Here is a 21,848-nt window from a genome sequence, read left to right on the forward strand (position 1 = left end):
AAATAACGGTTTGCTGTTGGAAAAAAACTCCAGTAATATTTATTACTACACCAAAGGTTCCAAACAGTGTATCATAAGTCCAAAAATTATTAATTACTACTTTTTTTGGGGTAGTTCTGACCGAGAATTGAAAGACCATACAGAAAGAAAAACGTCGGGAAACACATGTATTGTAATACATAGCTAAATTTGTTAATACAGTGGCTACAAACATTGATTGAAAAAACTAGAGGCCTGCATTAAAAAAATAAAGTAGATAATGAAATCTAATGAACGAAACGTCACATTGCAAATTGATTCATATCAGACTATAAAAAATATGAAACAGTATTAAAAGTTCCCCATGTCTTTCGAAATGGAGGCTGTAGAGCCAAAAAACAAAATTTGACAATGCTAGTTTTGAGCGAATATTTCGAAAACAACCACAAATATTCTTGATTTTCACAAAATTCCCTATATAATTTTTATATTAGTGCAGATTTTTTCTACATGTAGGTACTTAAAAAAAGAGAGAACCGACTTCCTCATCAAATCGATATATTTATATGTAGTTACAGTGGAATGCTCCTGATTTGAATTTTCAGTATGTTCGTGAAGATGGAATTATTAACGAACAAAATCATGATAAAACCATTCATTAGTTCAAAAATAGTTTACAAATAGGTTTTTTTTCAAATTTTCAACACTAATTGTGCTCAATACAACTGGGTTGACACCTTGTGAAACCATTATCTACTATATTTGAACCTTGCAAAAAAAGCATTCAAAACATTCTTTGTTGAAGCCCATGTTTAAGGGTATACGAAAGCTATTGCGATTTCGACAACAAAAAAGCAACACCATGCAATTCATGTTCAAAAACCTACGGGATCTCCCCCTTCGCTATGAGAGGCGGACTCCCTTCTGCCTTTAGTACGAGGGGGAGCTACGGGCGAAGACGGAGCAGATTTCCGTCTGAATGGCTTGCGTAACATACTGACTATCCTTTGAGGTTCGAATATACTATGCTTAACTACCGTGCTCTGACAACCATCACCCTAGAAGTGTTAAATACAAAGTATGGATATCATTAGTTATTATTAGAGTGAGCTCGAAAAAGTCTCCTTTCCAACATTTTTGTTAATATGAGGATGAAAATAATGTCTATTTTCCATAAATGATACTCTCAAAGGAAAGTGATTGGTTTGGGTAATATTTTTTTCAATTAACTAAAATTTAAATTTCAACATAGGTATTGAAATCTAGTTCCTCAAACTATTACACGTGTCCTGAACAACAAGTCCTTAGGGAAAAATTCAGCAATTCCCAGTATTTCATCGTGAGATAACATTCTGCTCTGATATTCATGATGAAAATTTAAGATTCATAGGTACACTATATAACGCCACCAAAATTTAGATCTGAATTTTTTAAACGCTGCTTTTCACATCAAATGTGCACCTTTATCTATCGAACTTGAATCTCTATCGTTCACAAAATTCTAACTAAAATTCAAGAAACATCTTTTTGGTCAATCTTAAAGTTTTTTTTCCCTTGTTCTTTTTCCTATATAAATTCGAAATATTCATTTATGAAAGAACGTGTATATAATAATGCAAATACTTCCATAAGGTTGGGCAGCATTTTTGGGGTTGAGTGGAAGAACATTTCAGTGGCGGTCTTGTTTTCAAGTGAAATGAACTCCGCCCTTTTCTTCTGTTTATCAGCTCATGGTCACAAACATGATGTATACAATTTATGTGAGAAATGAAGGCGAAACTTTGTTTAACGAAGTTTGGGCTGGTCAGGCCCTATCTCACGAAGCCAGGACACATTCGGGATGGCACGCCAGCATTATCAACCAACGACCACTTCCCAAACCGTGAGGTAAGTGATCATTAGATCCGAGTATCATGTGCCCTGGGTAAACGCAGTAAGCCAAGAATGACAGCCTTCTGCATTTGTCCGGCTGATGTGCAGCCTCAGTGCAGCAAGCCGGTATGATTATGAGATTCGAGAGAAAAAAGTGAATTTTTCCACCAAGAACAACCATCTTGACAGAAAGGTCTGGATAGATTCTGCGGAATTCGATATTTTAATAGTTTTTCCTCCTCTTTTCGTCTCGCTAGGATACGACAAATATCGTCTTGCTGTGGTCGATTAGGACAACATCAGGTTGATTAGCTTGTATGAGCCTGAGCACTTCTCGTTCCCCACAATGGATTCAATATCCGCAGGATCAATGTCTCGTCAATACCGTAAGAGTGCCGTAAAGCAATTACACACTCTTAGGTTTGCGGGTCAATGGATATAGACCGAGACCGCATATGCTGGAAATGCTGACAGCAAGTAAATTAGAGTATCAGACGCCTCGCGACAGGTCCTGCACCATGCATCAGGAACCTCTTTATTCATCACCCAACTGCTATAGACTAAAGTGTTGAAGATACCATCCTGGCAGGATATAACGAACCCCTCAGATTCCGACTTTAGCACACTCGACCTGAAAAAAGCGAACGTCAGACGCTTTCATAAGTCAAGGTCTTTAATGTTGTTGAAGAAGACCCCATGCATTGGCTTATCCTTGTGCTGCAGCACAAGTGAAATGGTATCTGCGGCTTTTATATGGGCATTTTGCTGAACATGTTCCAAATCGGTGATAGAGGTGTGATTACCTAGTTCAATATCGAAAACTAAACCGAATTCACCAGCTGCTCCTGAAGCTGTCCTGAAGGGTAATGCTCCAATTCCTGCTCTCTCATGGTCGCGGACCATATGGAGACGGGGATCCGAACTCCTGACGACTTTACAGGCTCCATGCAGTACCATTTTTTCATGTAGACAGTCAAAAGTCCATGGTCTCCCTGTTGTCAGGGAAAGTACAACTGTGAAATGGACGATTTAGGATGCAAACTCCTATGGAGGTGCATCGGTGCACCATTTTTCGGGTCTTAAAGGCGACTTGCTACAGCTCCTTCCCAGTCCACTTCACTATTGCAAACGAGTAGAGTAAGATTGGAACGGCAAGCATATTTGTTGCAGCAACTTTGTTCTTTCCCGACAGTTCCGATGACCAGATCTGTCAGAGTTTGTGCTGATACTTGCCGCAGAGAGAGTTTTTCACTGTTGTTACCTCTTGTGAGTGGTGTTGTTCCACTCTGAGGTAAGTATAAGTCTCTCTGGCATCCAGATGATGTGGGATGCCCTCCGTAGTCCCCGTATCGTCCTCTTTTGAGATGAACCATTGCACATTTGTCTATCCCGAATTTCGTACCGATATCATGCGTCTACTCTTCTACTACCATTGTGGGTCTAATTTATTCAAACCCGACCACTCCAGCTTATCTATTAGTAGGTCTGTTAGATAACATTGCTCATGCCTGCTGTGATCTAAAATTGGTTTAGTAACATTATACAGGGCTTTTCATGATGAGCGTTAATTAGCCGTTTCTGACAAAATATTTAACGGATCAACCTGAAAATTTCACAGTATGCATAAATCAATATGAACTACACGCCTAAAATATTTCAGACGAAGCGGCGTTGTCGCTTCTACTATAAAGTAGCGGCTTCTTTGATTTTTCAAATGGAACATCCCGTATATAATATCATATTATGATTCATTATCAGTTTGTCAACAAATTCATATACTATTTCCCTATACCTATCTATTACCGTTTAGAAGATATAAATTAATTTCGATATTTTTTTTTACCAAACATGAACTTTTATAAATGCTGATAATCTTGAACTCTCTTGCACTAAAACGATCAAATTTGGAATGGAGTGGAGTGATACTATGAGGATCTTCACTCCGAGTCATATTTTCATTTGCCTCATACAGGATCTTCAAAAAATGCAGATACTTTGATCTCATGAATAAATGAGTGGAACTCAATTTTTTCAAATGGAATACCCTGTATATTTCAACATTTTTGAGCTCTACATCCAATTTCAGATTAACTTTGTACAGATAATACTATTTCTATTTTGAACCGTTTTCGAGATAAACTGTTTCAAACGGAAACTGACGTGGTTTTCTTGCTCGTTTCTTTTTAATTCATCACTTATTTTGGATATTCAACATTTTTTTTTATACTTAGTAATATTTCTTTTTGATCCAGTTTTTTAACTGTCTCAGATCAGTCAATTCGAAATTGGTATGTACCTACCTTAGAAAAAGTTACAATTTGTATACATTGAGGTATTGGTCTCTAACGTACAACAGTACACATTAATATTTTTCAATAGTGTGCTTTGGAAAAATAAATAAACCAATTATTTAACGTCAGACTTTTGTTGGTGATTTTGACTGATTGTGATAGCTACCAATTATAATAGAATAATGTCAAGATTAGGTTACAGTAATGAAGATTTCTTGAATTTATTAATAATTTATGGTGAGTGCAATAGAATTGCAAGTAGAACATGCCGAGTATTTCATGAAAGATATCCACACCTAGCCGAATAATAATGTGATAAATCGACTACTAAAAAACTGTAGGTTGAATGGAATCTTCCGTCCAAAAATCATTCGTAAGAAGACTAAAGTGGATGATGATGACAATGGTATAACAGTTTTGGGATACTTTCATGCATTTCCAAATGCTTCTCTGCACGGGAGATAGGTATACCCTACGTGACAATTTGTCGAATTCTTAATAAGCATAAATGGCATCCCTATAAGTTCTACTGTGTCCAACATTTGAAAGAGACTGATTTACCTCGTAGAGTGGAATTCTTTGAATGGTTACTTGTCAAGACTCAAGAGGATGAACATTTCCTTGATAATATCATATGGACAGATGAAGCCAAGTTCACAAAAAATGGAGTTTTCAATAGACATCATTATTGGGCGCCAGAAAATCCCCAGGTTGTCCGCCAAAGGGGTTTTCAAGAAAGATGGCAATTCAATGTATTTTGGGCCATAAAGAATGAGTCAATTTTTTATATCGAGTTTCATGATGATAATTTGAATGCATCAAAATATGAAGATTTACTGAGGAATGGAATTCAAATAATTTTGAATAATAGACCAGGAAGAGAACGTGTATGGTACCAAATGGATGGTGCTCCACCCCATAATTCTAATTCAGTCAGCGAAGCTTTAACCGAAATCTTCGAAGACAGATGAATTGGTAATAATGGACCTTTTCGTTGGCCTCCTAAAACACCAGATGGCAATCCATTAGATTATTTCGTGTGGGGTTTCATTAAAAATATGGTTTACTCTACTCCAATAACAACAATGGAAGATATGAAATCGAGAGTTACAACTGCTTTCAATAGTTTGACTCCAGACTTGATCAGAAGCGCTACACATGACAATCTTTTGAAGAGATTACATGTTTGTTTAAGTAGAGGTGGAAGATGTGTTTGAACATATTCTGAAATACACTGACGATTAAACTAACTCATTAATTTATGGGTTTATTATTTTCAGTTCGTGTTTCGGCGTTAATAAAACTATTGTTTGAAGAGAAGTTTCATTCGATGGTTGAGGAGTATTTTAATAATTATCTTTTCATTGTATTATCTGTGACTAATTGAGAAACATCAAACGAAATCTGTTTTACAAAAATGATTGATGAACAAGGAAACCCTGTCAATTTCCGTTTGAAACAGTTTATCTCGAAAACGGTTCAAAATAGAAATAGTATTATTTCAACAAAGTTAATCTAAAATTGGATGTAGAGCTCAAAAATGTTGAAATATACAGGGTTTTCCATTTGAAAAAATTGAGTTCCACTCATTTTTTCATGAGATCAAAGTATCTGCATTTTTTGAAGACCCTGTATGAGGCAAATGAAAATATGACTCGGAGTGAAGATCCTCATAGTATCATTCCACTCCATTTCAAATTTGATCGTTTTAGTGCAAGAGAGTTCAAGATTATCAGCATTTATAAAAGTTCATGTTTGGTAAAAAAAAATATCGAAATTAATTTATATCTTCTAAACGGTAATAGATAGGTATAGGGAAATAGTATATGAATTTGTTGACAAACTGATAATGAATCATAATATGATATTACATACGGGGTGTTCCACTTGAAAAATCAAAGAAGCCGCTACTTTATAGTAGAAGCGACAACGCCGCTTCGTCTAAAATATTTTAGGGCTGTAGGTCATATTGACTTATACATACTGTGGAATTTTCAGGTTGATCCGTTGAATAGTTTGCCAGAAACGGCTAATTAACGCTCATCATGAAAAGCCCTGTATATAGGATGTACCAATAACTGAAGATTTTACCAAAAATCGGAAATTCTTCTAGTAGTCACAAGGTATTCAGTATTTGTTTCCTTAAACCATAAGATATGCTAATGACAGGTTGTGGTCAGATAAATCGCTTATAGCACTCGCCCTTGGAAGACAGTCAGCCGTTTCATTACCTTCCAGGCCACTGTGGCCAGAAATCCAGATGAAAAACAAATTTGTAGGTCTTATTATTGAAGAGCGTCTGCCAGTACACTATCAACTTGAGTGTTTTTGCTCAGTAAGAGCCAAGTTCTTCAGGGGTCCCTTGGCTATCTGACAATATTTTTGCTGATTTACGTGTCAAACTGTCCACACATGAATCAGTGATATAAATTTCCGTTTGAAATACGGTCGCAATGATTCCTAGGTAGGTTGATATGTCAGTCCTAGTTCTGTGACTATACACCTGCACTAGAACCCGTAGGTGTTTTAGATATATCTGTGAAACAACAGCTATCTGCTCTTAGTATTTCCTCCTTTTGAAGGATATTGTCCTGTTGAAAAGATATTAGGACTGTATATAAAGTCGTAGTTGTATGTTGGAGAAATTAAGTCGGAGGTATTTACCAGAATGTGTGACTTTCAGTCACACATTCTGCAATAGCCTGTTTTGTGCAGACGCTCTAAAGAATCGTCACGAATGAGCGATGAATCTGTTCAATTTTGTATGAAGTTGAAAACATTCAGATCTGCCAATTTTTGCGAGCTGAAGAGTAAAATTTTGTCATTAGTCTAGGACCCTTCTTATAACACGTCTAACCTCTAGGGTGTTTTCTGTGGATGAGCCATAAGTTCAAATATTCGATTTTATAGCTTTCAAAACTGCTATGCAAGGTGCAGATTTTTATAAACCTTTAGCAGATATTTCTGCTTCATTAAAACATGAATTTATTTCAAGACCTTGAGATTGATTGAAGATTTTTAACTCTGCGAGTCCCATGTCAGCCAATTCCTTCGTTTGAAATTCATCAGTATAGAATACCAAAGTGATCGCGTAGTATGTATAATTAATAAATGCATTTTGAATGGCTAATTTTATTGCACTAAAAAATAAATTTCAATTTCATTTTTAATCCATGATTATACAGTGAGAAAATTCAAAGAACTATTAGTGACCCATATATACGTTTGACACACTTTCAATTATCATTTTATGGAAAAGTACATATTTCTGTTTCGAGCTTTCTCTATATTTGAGTACTTGTTAGAAACATTAAACAAATATACCTAGTGAAAAACTCATTACACTTATGTGATACACTGTGTTGTTTCTGAAGATATGGAAGTAGTAATAAACTGATATATAAATTATTTTTTCAACTCTGTTTTTATTACTTGAAACAAGGTTTTTAGCAAGAGAAAAATTTTTGTCCCAAATACAATTCATTTTATGTGGAAGTTGTGTTAGACAATTCAAGTATGGTTATTAACGTTACAAGGTCGAAATGTATAACGGATGAGATTGAATATTGTAATCCAAGACGCAGCTGAGGATTTAAACAACCGAATCCGTTATTTGCGTATCAGCCATGTGTGGTTCAAGACTTTTCGTAATTCCGCCGAAAGATTACATTTTGATTTCGAGGAAAGAAGAAACCACCTACCTCGTAACTCTACAGAAAAAGCGTAACATCGTGTTGTCATGGAACAGCTTAACAATATCACAACAATATTATAAACGTCAGTTTTTGTTCGCGAGTTCGCTTTAACAGCGACAATGGATGAAATTGAAGAAATTGAGGAACAAAATCAAATTTCTTTAGAAATATTGGGAGAAACATGTGCAGCGAGTGTTGATTTACTGCCGAAAATAACTCGAGCGCGATATCAAAAAGAATACTTATGAAAATTTTGAAGAGTGGGGTAAAAGCAAGAATGTAAAGTTGGTTAATGAAGATGTATCATTAGCCTATAATACGAAAGGAAAATCAGAGGTTTATTCTCCTAACTCGCTGTGGACCAAGATTTCAATGTTGAAATTTGCTTTGAAAGTTTATGACAACATTGACATTTCAAGGTTAGTTTTTTACATCATAGGTACATCATATTCGAGTTTCACCCACAGAAATCGTATTTTCAGATTTGGAAAATTATGTTTGTTCTTATTGAGACGAAAGTCTGATACATACACACCAAAGAAAGCAAACATTTTTTCTGATGTAGAAGTAGGTAAGTTTCTGTTGGAGGCAGATGATCTTACATGGTTGCTTGAAAAGGTTGTATTAATGTGTAGTATTTTTGGCGCCTGTAGACGTGACGAACCTGTTAAGTTGACTGTGGATGATTTTGAAAGCACCAGTAGGTACCAGAGTTTTGGTTACATTGAGATATACTATAAGCAAAAAGAACAGGGTATTCGTCATTCCCAAAAAAGGACTTCATTTTGATGTCGCTATGGTTTATACAAAAAATTCGTAGATTTTCGGCCTTAAAATTTGGAAAATCGGCGATTCTTCATTGGTTATAGAAATGGTAAATGTGTAAAACAAGTTGTGGGCATTCATACTACTGGAGCTGTTCCAAAGAAAATTGCAGCATTCTTAAAGTTGGGAAATCCTTAGCTCTACATAGATCTTCGGCTATTATGCTTGTAGAAAATGGTGGCGATTTACTATCGGTAAAAGAACTTGGAGGTTGGAACTCCTCTGCGTTGCCGTATTGTATACTGAAAATTCAGTTTCAAAGAAAATGAAGATAATGAGACAACTATTTCATAGTAATGAGGTCACACCGACAACAAGTTCAAATACTGGTGCTGTAGATGGTAAATCTCTCATCGATGGAATAGAAATTTCAAATAATAGCAATTGTCAATTTACTTTCCAAATTTATAAATAGTAAGTATTATTATGATTATTATTATTGTAAGCGGAAAGAATTTTTAAAAAAAATGTTTGAAGAAGTGATTTCTTAACGGCCGCCGGCCGTTAAAAAATCTTAACCGACGAAGGCTGTTAGCATTAACTTTTCAATTGTCATCTGAATACCGCTAAATCAAAATAACAGTATATGGGATTACGAAATTATTATATTGTGTTGAAAAGTATTTTGTTATCATTCATAAAAAAAATTGGAGGTGTCAGAAAAGAAAATGAAATAAAATTGACAGAAGCTTCACTTTTCCTCTATCTTCTGAAATAACCAAGTGTATCCATCATGTTTAGTTTTTTGAATGATTTAGTACAATTTTGCTTAAAACAAGGTTAGAGAGAATTCCCATACCTGTTCAGAAGATACACTGATAAAAGTTTGGTTATCAATGGATAGATCACAAGCTGTGGGTGCCTCCTCGCAACCCAATTCATTCAAGGCACCTTTTATCAGTTCTGTTTGCTTCAGCATCTTCCTCTCTTGGCACTTCAGTTCGTTTATTTCTTTCTTAGAGGTGTCTACGCTGATGGTCGAGAGCCTGAAACACAAGTAATAAGGGAAAATATTGAGTAGTAATATTCCTTGGTGTCTGATAATGGTAAATATGCATGTCATTTGCAAAAGTATGAAATTATTTTCAGTTTTTAATGAGCATACCAAGGTATAGAGTATAATTAAAATATTCAACTGTATTGTATCATAGGAATTTTTATATCAAAGATAAGGTGGCCTTCAAGTGGCCATTTTTCAATATCTTGGTAATCGACTATGAATAATTTTTAATTCAGTTCACCCTCTCTTTTGGAAGTTCAATATTTTGAACTGAAGAAAATTCACATGAAGGCTCTAAGGAACTCCAAAAACTTTTTAGTTTTGAATGATTTTACCCTATTCTCCCATTCTCCCAATACAAACTGAATAGAGAAACGTGGTTTTTGTATGATCCATTGTTCATATAAAAGTACGTTTTTTTGTGTATTTAAATGTTTATTTGAAAGTAGCTGTTTTGAAAGTGCTCTATATAACTTTATATATAGTTAATTTTTTGAAATTATTGCTTCCTTCCTTTCTTTGGAAGATTTCCACATTTTTTGTATAAAGATGGAGAAGTAGAAAGACAAAACTCTTCTTTCTCAAAAAATTAATCCCTTCTAAAAGTTTACCCCTGTCAATTTAAAGTAATATTACAAAATTGATACAAAATGAAACAGACTAAAGTGTTAAGAATCACACGTTAAAAGGCAAGACCTCGTTAATCCTCAGCTCGCTCAAGTTTCGACTCCTAAGGGTTGTCGTTCGTAGGGGTGCGACAGCTGGTTAACGGAAAACAGATTTTAAACAGATATACAATTCGCACTAGTATTTCTAAAGGGACACAACTCAAAAATCAATATGAAAAAAATCGATAAATATTTCTTTATCGATCATATAAACTGTATCAAGTTGATACAGTATCATCTGAACTATATCAAGTTGATACAGTTTGGATGTTAATACAACTTGATACAGTTAATACAACTTGATACAGAAATATTTACCAATTTTTTCATAGTCTCAACTCAAATATACCGATTTTTGAGTTGTGGCATTTTAGAAATACTAGTGCGAATTGTATATATAAGTTTCTATTTTAATTGGGTTTGGTGGTCAATATCGGATGGTTATAATAAGTAAGTACTATTCATTGATCATTTGAGCTTTCAGAAAGTTTTATTTCTCTTCCAAGAATATCTGAAATTAAAAATTGGAAGCAAACAATAAATTGATTAACATATGGAAATAACTCATCAAAATAAGGTTTGAACATGAGATGACATACATTAACAAACATAAAGAACGATGACAGATGAAAAATTTTGACAAATGTTGAATGAACTGTCATATCATCTGAGAAAATGGATCTGAATATAATTTTGGTCTATACAGAGTTATCATGAATATAGTTTCCAGTATAAAATGTATAACTAACTATTAAATTACCTCAATTTAATTTAGAACTGATAATTGATTTTTTTTATTCATACATTTTTACTGGGAATTATATTCATGATAACTCTGTATAGTTCCTTGATTTATCCAGATGCATATTAGAATTAAAATCAATTTTTAGGGAATATAAATATAACATTATGAAAAGTTTTACCTATTATTTATTTCATTATTTGGTGAATTTTTTCCGTTCGCTAGTCCCTCGTGGCTGATCGTGATTGCTGAACGTTTTTCTTGATTTTCCTTTATACTGGCTTCTAGATCATTCAGCTTATTTCTCAGCCACTCAACTGTCAGATTGTCTACGGTCAACTGGTTGGGCAAGAGCTTGCCGGCTGAATCTTCTACTAAACTTTCATCGAAAATGAATTTTATTGGTTCGGTTGGGGTTGTTCTAAAATGAAAAACATTTTTTAGTAATAAAAATATGATAGAACTGCAAATCCATTATAATGTATTCAAGAACCCACTTCGATGTGAGATTTCCACTTGACAGTTTACAATACGGCGACACGTACAGCAATTTTTCGCTATACGATAGCATCATCAGGTGTCATAATATTGTGACGCCTGAAGATGCAATTGTCTAACGAAACACGTGTCGCGGTTTCGTAAACTCCCAAGTGGAAATCTCACATTTAAGTGTGTTTTTTGAATACGTTTTTTAGTTATATCAACAGTACCATTGAGACATATTATTCAGAAAATACTTTTTTATTCATACTTATTCTTCACAATATGAAATATGGTTACAACTAAAGGAGATAACATGGAGTGAGTGAACGATTACTTTGAAAAGTTAAGTTCAGACTCAACTTTAAAAGCGATCCTTAAAAAAGTGCTTTCCAAATGTGAACAGTTTTAGTTTTAAATATTTACTGAAAAAGGGTTTTTTCAATCTGTATATTGATGGCTTTTGAAAGTCCATGAAAAAATATCTCCTCATCGTTAATTTATAATTTTACTGATTTTTTTAAGATATTTTGTTAATTTTATATTATATGTGATGTATAATTTTTCTTCAGATTCAATCTATACTGAATGACAATTTCTATACCCGAAAGAGTCGTTCAATGAACAAAATGAATTTGAATTTTGGTTTTGAAGTCTGCTTTTTGTCGCAAGCTTGATATCTTTGAAAAAGATATTATAAGACAAGAATTTACTAATTGAATAGAACTGGCCGATACTTGATGAACATCCATATTAAAACTCATTAAAACATTGTATTATATGATTTTCACTATAAAAGGTTTTACAAAAACCGCGACACGTGTTTTGCTATACAACAGCTTTCTCAAGCGTTAAGCGTTTATTAATGCTTAAGAAAGCTATTGTATAGCGAAACACGTGTCGCGGTTTTTGTAAAACCCTTTATAGTGAAAACCATAAAATAAACTGTATTGAAGTCATTTTCCGACAATTCTTGAATATAAAATACTCTGAAGAAAACATTGCAGTGTTTGTAAAATTTCTGGCCGATTTTAGAAACGAATTTGCTACAAGATTCCAAGACATTGCAGAGATGGGCAAGCTATCTCCGTTTCTTTAATTGCCATTTGAAGTTGATGTAGCAGCAGAATGGACATATGTGGCTATCTAGTTATTTGCACTGTCAAATCCATCACTTCAAATTGAGATCATTGATTTGCAAGAAGATGTGTTTTTGCAAATGTATCAAACGGTATCCACTGAAAGATATTGGACCAAACACTCTGTTTGTGTCGACATACGTATGTGAAAAACATCTTTCTCAAAGATGAATTTTTTGAAAAACAAAAATCGTTAGAGATTAACGGACGCCACCTAGAAGACACATTTCGAATTTGCCGTTCCTCTCGAGAACCAAACTATAAAAAACTGACTCAAGACCGTAGAAGTAGTTTCTCACATTAATTTTAGGCCTCGTTTTATAATTCAGAATTTGATTTGAAACTAAAGTAATACATAGGTAGCACTTAATTTTTATCAGTTGTTTTTTTCTGGACCTCATTAAAATTTTTACACAGTATCCGGACCCCACCTAAAACTACTTGCCTACCCCTGGTTAATAGTTTCGGGCTAGACTACTGAAGATTTGCAAATATGGTGACAGTTCCAATAAATTTTTAACATTTGATTGGTTTTCGATGCAAAACTTCAACAAAGTATGTAAGCATATAAAATTTGTTGAATAATGTAGATATTGTAATATAAATTATTTATAAACTATGATTTATAGATATAGAATATGTTTCCACATATATATATATATACATATATGGAAAAATATTTTTTTAAATAAATTCTAATGCATGCAATATAATAACAACAATCTATACATGTTTTTTCCAATCTGATCTTTTGTTGTTCTGAATATTTTAATATTAATGATAACAGCTTCCATAGCCGAATTATTTATAATAGTTGAGCTGAATAGTTCGTAGGCTAACATATATTTTTTTTAAATAAAATTTGATTTCATTATTCAATATAGTTGTCTTCGAGGGTGATACAAAAATTATAACGGTCATAAAATTTTTTGATACCATTTTTTAGTACGATTTTTTCTTTAGACTCAAAATAGGCCACAATTTCGACGATTACCTCTTCATTGACGCTTGTTTTCTTTCAACGGGTATTCTTTAGAGGTCAGAGAACAGAAAAAAGTCGTTGTGAGCCAGATCTGGAGAATGCGGTGGATGCAGAAAGAATTGCCTTAGGCTAAACTTTTTCTATTTTATGTACAGAAAGAAAATAATGACGATTTATTATTCGAATCCAAATTCATGCAATTTTGCCATCGTTTTCATTGATATGTGAAACGGTTTATTGTCTTGATAAAACAGCACTTTCTTTTTTTCCAAACGGGCCGTTTTTCTGCGATTTCGTTCTTCAAATGCTCCAATAACGCTATGTTATAAGTCGCTGTTGATGATTTTTCCTCTTCAATCACTTCGAACAGAGCTTTCGCATACCCAAATATTCATGCACGATATGTCCACCACGTTCCTTTGATAATTTTAGAGCCTCAGCTATCTCGACCAACTTCAGGTCATTCAAAATTATTTTGTGGGCTTTCTCGATGTTTTTGTCGGTAATAGTCTCTTTGGGGCGAACAATGCGTGCATCGTCCTTGATGCTCATTTCACGTCATTTAAACTTAGCAAAGCACTTCTCAACGGTTGATTTTCTTGTTGCAAGGTCTGAATAACATTTATTAAGCCAAGCCTTGGCTTCAACAGTATGTTTTTCTCCAAAAAGCAATGCTTTATTAACACACGAAAATTCCTTTTTATTCAATTTCTTCAAACTAACAAAAGTTGCTTCACTCAAAATGTTCTACCCACAAACTAGTAATCCCACAGCTGTGAAATTTGAACACGTGGCTTTTGAAGGTTAGGGTTAACTAAATATCATATGGATATAATGCTAGTAGCACCATCTGTGTGTTAGTCTACGAACTTTTCAGCCCACATAATAGTTTAAACATTATTCAATATCAATGCTTACTTATGTTTATCCGTAAAGTCTTTGTATTCATCACAGGGTTTGATATTGTCGATACTATTTTCTATTTTCTTCTGGATTTCTCTGAATTTCTCTGATGTCAAGTCCGAATTATTGGCGACATCATTCAAAATTTGTTTCCTAAAATGAGAAGAAACATGCATATTATTAAACAGAAAAGTGAATGATTAAAAAATGTATCGTTAAAGTATGATAAGTGTTATAAGTTGTATTCATTAAAAGAAAAAAAATCACAATAATAGAGATACTCAATACTTGAACAAACATTCGACTAGATATCTATTTGACTAGACCTGCTCTTGCTTTTGTTTTCATGATATCGTACAAATATATTCCATCTATTCAATGAAAAGCGTTAAAGTGGTTCATTTGCAACTCCACTATCAATGAAGAGGAAAGTATGTAGGTCCAAGGTCAGCCTGAAAGTGAGTGTTTCGATTAAACCCCTCACTGCAATCCGCGAGGGTTTATTGTGGCCCACACCTATTCAAACTCGACCTTATAAGTCGCGCTTCTTAACGAAACCGATTACTCAATTATCTTTCAAGCGAGCTGACGAGAGTGGAACACTGTCAAACGCCAAAAACCTGATCCGGTTCACGACGGTGAAGGCACATAGTTTGTGCTCTGCTATCAAAACTTCAAAGTTGATAGATTATGGTACATTTTCCTCGATCTAGTGAGAAACTGATCAGTAGTCAGTCTGCGATTACCTTCGTCAGGTGGATGAACAACACAAATATGTAGTTTGGGACGCATTTCAAACGGCCTTCGAAGATTTCAGAGTACTTACTGTACCCACCAACGAGAAGAATCTCTCCTGATTCTCTCAGGTAACCTGCAGCCATCCAGACCGGAGTTTACAGTTCTGGTATTATATCAGTGGACTATTTTCTGGAATATATTTTACGAAAAGATTTCAGCTGATTTATCGATGATGAGTTTGTCGAATGATCAAGGTGCAAGATACCTATCTTAATGAAAGCAGAAATTTTCCCATATGAAGGCATCTGTGTAAGACAAGTATATTTGAGAATACTTCAATTCAGTCACTCTGGTTTGGGTGAATCATCGTTTGCGCGTAAGCGTTTACTTATCTGCTTTGTTGCTTTCTCCCCTGATGCAGATTCTGCTTCAGCTGCTCCAGACTTTGGTGCAAAGCAGATTCATAAGATATCCTGATCTTGAGAAAGCGCTAAGTCGGTTCCTGGTTGTACCACATAGTCTACTAGGTTAGTAATGATAGTTGGAGAATTGAGTAGCTCTTGATGTTGATCCGATGCTACAGGAAGGACATTTGAGGTCGTTTAGTCGACTTCCATCTTATCTGCAGGCTCAGTATCGGATTCTTTGTCCACTTCATGGTCGATAAAGTCCCACAAGTAGCTGAAGAAATAATGTCCATGACGGCAGAGCCCCGCATCACCGTGACAAACATTTTTACGAAGGGAGGGCGCCCAGTATTGACATTGAATGGGACCAGAATCATAAATCTTTTCGGCATGGATACACACACCTTAGGCTGAGGCGGTCATTTAGGAGGACTCACCTGGTATGCTAACGCCCCTTGCTGCAAGACGGTAATTATAGTCAGGTAAGTTTTTTGAAACAGTAATTTTTTAGGACTTCAGGTCGCCACTGTATATTTTTTGATGAGATGCATACGCATTATGGGAATATATTGTAGATAATAATAATAATATGTCTTTATTCATCATATAAAAAAAAACAAATGAAATAATATTACAAACAAATGATGAATAGGCGGAGTTCAGCAATGAGAGCTGCTTTCAAACGCAACCTCATTCATATTATTCATATTATTCGTATATAAAAAATCAAGTAACTACAATAAACAAGTTAAGTCGAGAAAAAACACATTATGTGAGAAATTGCACAATTTGTGAAAACATCGTTCAAATATCCACAGGCGGCTTCTCTGGGTGGAGCGCTTCAGAAACGTCTAATTTTTCATGACTCTGAGGCTGGATTTGGCCAATAGCATGGCTTATGTTGGCTTTTAGGACCGCTGTGGTTTGTAGCTCATTGGGCATTCACCTGCGACTCAAAAAACTCCACAAGAAAAGTCTAACAGGGTCAAATCGTATGATCTCGGTGGCCAGTTCATATCACCTCCTCGTGGGATGACCGTGTCCTTGAATCGCTCGTGCAAAATATTCAATGTGGTATGAGCTGTATGGCTCTTAGCGTCGTCCTGTTAAAAGTTGGTAATCATAAACCTATAGTGCTCGCTGTTGACAGCATCCTTGGTTGTTCTCAAAGAAATATGGACCGATGACGCCACCGGCCCAAAATCCACACCAAATATTGACTTTCGTCATGTGGATAACTACCGCCCAAAACTCGACACTTTTCTTTGTTCACGTACCCATTCATCCAGAAATGGGCCTCATCGCTGAAGATAATTTTTTTATGACAATTAGGATCAGTTTCCAACTGCCCATTCAGCAAACACACTTCGCTGTCTATGATCGTTTACCCTCAGTTCCTGAGTCAGTTGAATTTTATGCAGGCCCAAGTCACGACGCAAAATTCGCGAAGTTGTGGGCTACGAAGGGCAGATCACTTGTGAGCGTCACGTGAGCGACGTGAAATCGACTGTCTAGAGTTCTCCTGCACACTGTCACAGACAGCGGCGATGTTTTCGGCAAATCTTACGTTTATAGTATAACAATTTTCAATTGAAGGTAACTCATATACAATTGAACTGAGATCCAACGGCAACAATGTTAAATGTTAGAACTAAATTCTTACCGGGGTTATTTTTATTGTCTATAAATCACCATTGTAAATAATTGAAAAGTAAGATGATTCCATAAAATTTGCCCCCCGTAACAAGGTAGCTTCTGCATATCGATAGGATGTACGAGCGAATAGGTGAACCAGTTCGTTAAATACTTTGAATCATCGGTAAACTGATCAACACTTCGCAGGTCTATTATATTTGCATCCTTAAAATGCCATAACTAGTCATTCAGTTTCCTCATTATCAAGCGTCCTTATCTGCATATGCGTTGTGTGTTCTGTTTCTTGTGAAGGTGACTTTGTTTTGTATTTATCAAATATATTTTATTATATTTATTAAATAGACTGTTATAATTATTAACTTTAAAATATAAGATAGAGTTGGCCGAGACTTGTTCGTCAAAATACATTATTATAGATTTTCATCACATTCACACTTTATTGGGAGATAATAATTAGTTGACCTAGTCATCAAACTCAGGTATAAATGTTCATTAAACTCAGGTATAACTGTCATCAATTAGTTCCTAGAATATTATTAGTTTCTGGGTACATAGTAATATTTCAAAAAGTATTCTACATACACAATGTATGTAGAATTCAGTTTGTTAGTGAAAAGCTACTGTGCAGCGAAACACGTATTGTTGATCTGTTCTACTGAAAATCTCACAATGAAGTGTTTTTCAAAATACATTAACTTTAAAATAGTTTTTGAAGTAAGTAAACAACTGACAAATAGGTGAATACTATGTTTGAATTTTATTATTTTTATAGTATTAAGATGGATGCCGTAGCAGGTCCAAGTAATGTACAAAGAAATCGGAAATTTATGTCGTTAGAAGAAACAGATTATCTGTAGAGTGTACGAAAATTTAAAAAATACTTTCCGTACAGTTGAAGCTGTAGCCCAATGTTCATTTTCAACGGGAATATCCGTGTCGACAATTGAACGCATTGTACGTGAAAAAAGGTAACTGGGATTGTGCAAACTCCAAAAGTACATTGTCGTGGTAAAAAAAATTGAATTGGACGAGTACCAGAAAAATTTTGTACGCTATACCATTCATTCCTTCCTTCTTGAGAATAAAGCGCCAACCCTCGAATCCATTAGGACAAAGGTAATGGATAATGATCTCATTCCAAAAATGATTAAAGAGAAGATAAGGAAAATAATAAAAGAAAATTTAAAATCTATATATGCCAAATGATCCCGTAAATCTGTCTCAATAGAAAGAGAAGATATACTCTCATGGCGAAAGAGATATCTTCGATCTATTAGAGAAATGCGTTCTGCTCACAAAAAGATATCTGGACGAAACGTAGGTGAATGCTGGTCACACAGTATCTGAGATCTGGCAAGATACTACTGTAACTAGTTATCGTCAAGCATTTGTGGACGGTTTATCAACAGTGTTACGCGGACCAACGGGTAAAGGGCAACGACTAATTGTCACCAATATAGGTAGCGAGAGTGGCTTTTTAGACGATAGTGCAATACTTTTTTTATATAAAAAAACGGGGGATTATCACGAAGACATGAACGCCCAACGCTTTGAAGGATGTTTTGAATCCATTCTTTTACGAGTCGAGCCAAATTCGTTAATAGTAATGGATAACGCATCTTATCACAGCCGATTAGCAGAACAGCTGCCAGCTATGACCACCAGAAAAGCAGACATGCAGAGTTGGTTAGGACAAAGAGGAATTCCATTTTCCGAGGACATGGTTGAGCGCGAGCTTATGAGTGCCATTAAACAGCATCGTGACAGATATCGCCAGCATGTGGTGGATACAATAGCTCGTGCTGAAGGCATCACCATTATGAGACTTCCTCCTTACCATTGTGAGTTGAACCAGATAGAATCAATCTGGGTTCAAATTAAGGGTTACGTAGTTCGTGAAAACGTGACATATAAAATTTCTGATGTCCAACGTTTATTAGAACTCGCAATGGAACGGATACGGAAAGAAGATTGGGCTAATGCTGTAGCCCATGTGATCAAGGAAGAAGAGAAAATGTGGAGATTGGACGGGATGGTAGATACTGTTTTCGACCAAATAATAATAGATTTAAGTGTGACTGGGGATTCCTCTTCGGACGAGTCTATGGAATCTGAAACTTCATAAGCATAACATAGGTAATTATTTCTTTGCTTTGTAGTTATCTTTCTGTGTAAAAGGAGTATAATAATTATTTTGTAACTTTTTCTGTTTTTTTTGAAGTACTGTATAAGGCATAATAAGAAAATGTAATCAATTTTACCATTGACAAACAGGTAGCGCCACCTACTATAACAATTTTTACGTAATTACCTGTGTTTTAATAAATAAAAATATTATTTCGATACGCCTCTGCAGAGTTGGTAAGAGGATTATCGATTGGACACTAGTAGGGTGCTAATGCCGACTGAACGCCTCCCCCACCCCTTTTGACCTTGAGACGTCACACGACCTTGAATGACGTCACCTAACCTTGAACGTCGTACACGTAGTATGAGCTTGAATGCGGTGTTTGAACCTTGAGTGTGGGGTTTGACCTTGACGTTCGACACTTCGACTACCTTGAGCTTGCTCCATGGCATTGAATGTTGACCTTGAATGAAATCGTGACATGTACAGAATATAACCTTGAACAGTGGGCGTTCGGCGTTGTCCCCTCGCTTGTTGGTAATTCCTATATAAGTTCAGAATATCGTATGACGTAACCTAACCTTGAACGTCGTACACATAGTATGAGCTGGAATGCGGTGTTTGACCTTGAGTGTGGGGTTTGACCTTGACGTTCGACACTTCGGCTACCTTGAGCTTGCTCTGTGGCATTGCATGTTGGCCTTGAATGAAATCGTGACGTGCACAGAATATAACCTTGAACAGTGGGGTTCGGCGTTGCCCCCTCCCTTGTTGGTAATTCCTATATAAGTTCAGAATATCATGCTTCCACATTCAGTTTAGACACTCTGAAGTACCCAAATAGGTAAACAGAAGTATTTGTCGAATTCCAAAGTGAAGACAACGAGTATCAACCCATCCGAGAGGGCGTTTTCGTCATTGAGGTGAATATATATTTTATTTTAATTAACCGTAATTTCACTATATTTATGAATATGGATAATTTGAAATTTGACATTGAAAAAATTAATTTTTCTATAATTCAACAAAGTGAAGCTTTAGAGCAGAAACCTATAAACGCTCTGGTTATTGATAAAGAATATAAAATTGAAAAAATGTCAATGTATTCCACACGATATGGTAAATCAATTCAAGTAGTTTTATTGGATGAGGAAAGTGATACTCCTTTTAAAGCATGGCTTCCAAAACGTGTCACAGAGCAATTAACAGAAGACTTCATTCGTGAAGTGAATTCATCCAAAGCCAAATTCACACTTACTTATATGGGTCAAAGTTCGCAGGATTATCCTGGTGCTAAAACCCGATCATTGATGAAATTCAATGTTTTAGATTGAACATTTTGAAATTATGAAATTTTTTTTGTAAATAGTGAAAATATGGTAGATTAATATAAAATATGTATCAACTTGGTCATTTCATAGACATAGTCAGATTTCAAGTGAGTATTTTTTTTATATTATTTGCAAACTAATGAATGTCATTTATGAATTTTCAGAACTCACCATTCTATAAATATGTGGATGCAATATTCAGCCCAAGAGTGGCCGGAAGCAGTGGATTTGGATTCCGCCATAAGAAAAATGGCTTGGGAGATGGCTGATCTGAGTTTTGATGCTCTACATTCATCAAATTATGATTCGAGTGTGTGTTACGATGCTGAAGAGGTGCGAAAACTTTTGGAGCTTAGTGAGAAGTATGAACTCGGTGTGGCATTGTGTCATAAATATTCATATGGGAGTAGAAATTTGGATGAGTTCTGTGAGATAATAATTGAAGCAGACTTGAAACATTTTCTTCAAGACATATGCACCTACCTACCGCAAAATATCATAGAGAAATATCAATTGGAACCACAGAGTCCCAACCCGCAACTGGAAGAAGCGATAAATGATGGTGTTGTAAATATTTGAAATCTGTTGTATATTTTTGTGAATAAAATAATGTTTCAATCCATATTTGTTTGTATCTAATTGTTTGGTGAATAAAAGATATAACATAATTATTGAGTGTTTTATTATTCATCAATATCGAATATTTCATAGCATTATATGATAGAACAGCATCGTGGAGGATGAGTGCATATACTTTGGTGTTTGCTGGAAACTTCACCTTGCGTGTTTCGAATTCTATTTTGATGTCGACAGTGGATGACTTCATAGCTTCGGGTTGATGGGAGCAGTCGATAATGAATAGTGGGTTGTTGGGAAAGCTACCAATATCCATCATCGGTTCACTCATAGTTTTATAGTAGTAGCTACGTTGGAAGTTTTCATATGCATAGTAAGCTGATGAGTCTAACTTCTTGTCGAAATCCAGATTCCAACGCTCATATGGGTATACTTC

General features: G+C 35.2%; 1 protein-coding gene across 3 annotated transcripts in view; it reads right to left on the bottom strand.

Annotated features, from left to right (window-relative positions):
* The window catches only part of FER (tyrosine-protein kinase Fer), a 172,529-nt gene that overhangs the window by 12,062 nt on the left and 138,619 nt on the right, over window positions 1–21,848 (bottom strand). For 2 of the 3 annotated variants that reach the window (XM_023156687.2, XM_074171600.1), the window contains 4 exons: window positions 14,592–14,729; window positions 11,254–11,493; window positions 9,462–9,648; window positions 867–1,037 (listed from right to left, as the gene is read on the bottom strand). In XM_023156687.2, the coding sequence (XP_023012455.2) occupies window positions 867–1,037; window positions 9,462–9,648; window positions 11,254–11,493; window positions 14,592–14,729 (736 nt within the window). The remainder of the gene's footprint in view (window positions 1–866; window positions 1,038–9,461; window positions 9,649–11,253; window positions 11,494–14,591; window positions 14,730–21,848) is intronic. The other variant, XM_023156688.2, reaches the window with a different exon arrangement.

The sequence above is a fragment of the Leptinotarsa decemlineata genome, unplaced genomic scaffold, assembly GCF_025532065.1.
Source record: "Leptinotarsa decemlineata unplaced genomic scaffold, Ldec_3_MD MMD2_tig00000026_RagTag_RagTag, whole genome shotgun sequence".
NCBI classification, from domain to species: Eukaryota; Metazoa; Arthropoda; class Insecta; order Coleoptera; family Chrysomelidae; genus Leptinotarsa; species Leptinotarsa decemlineata.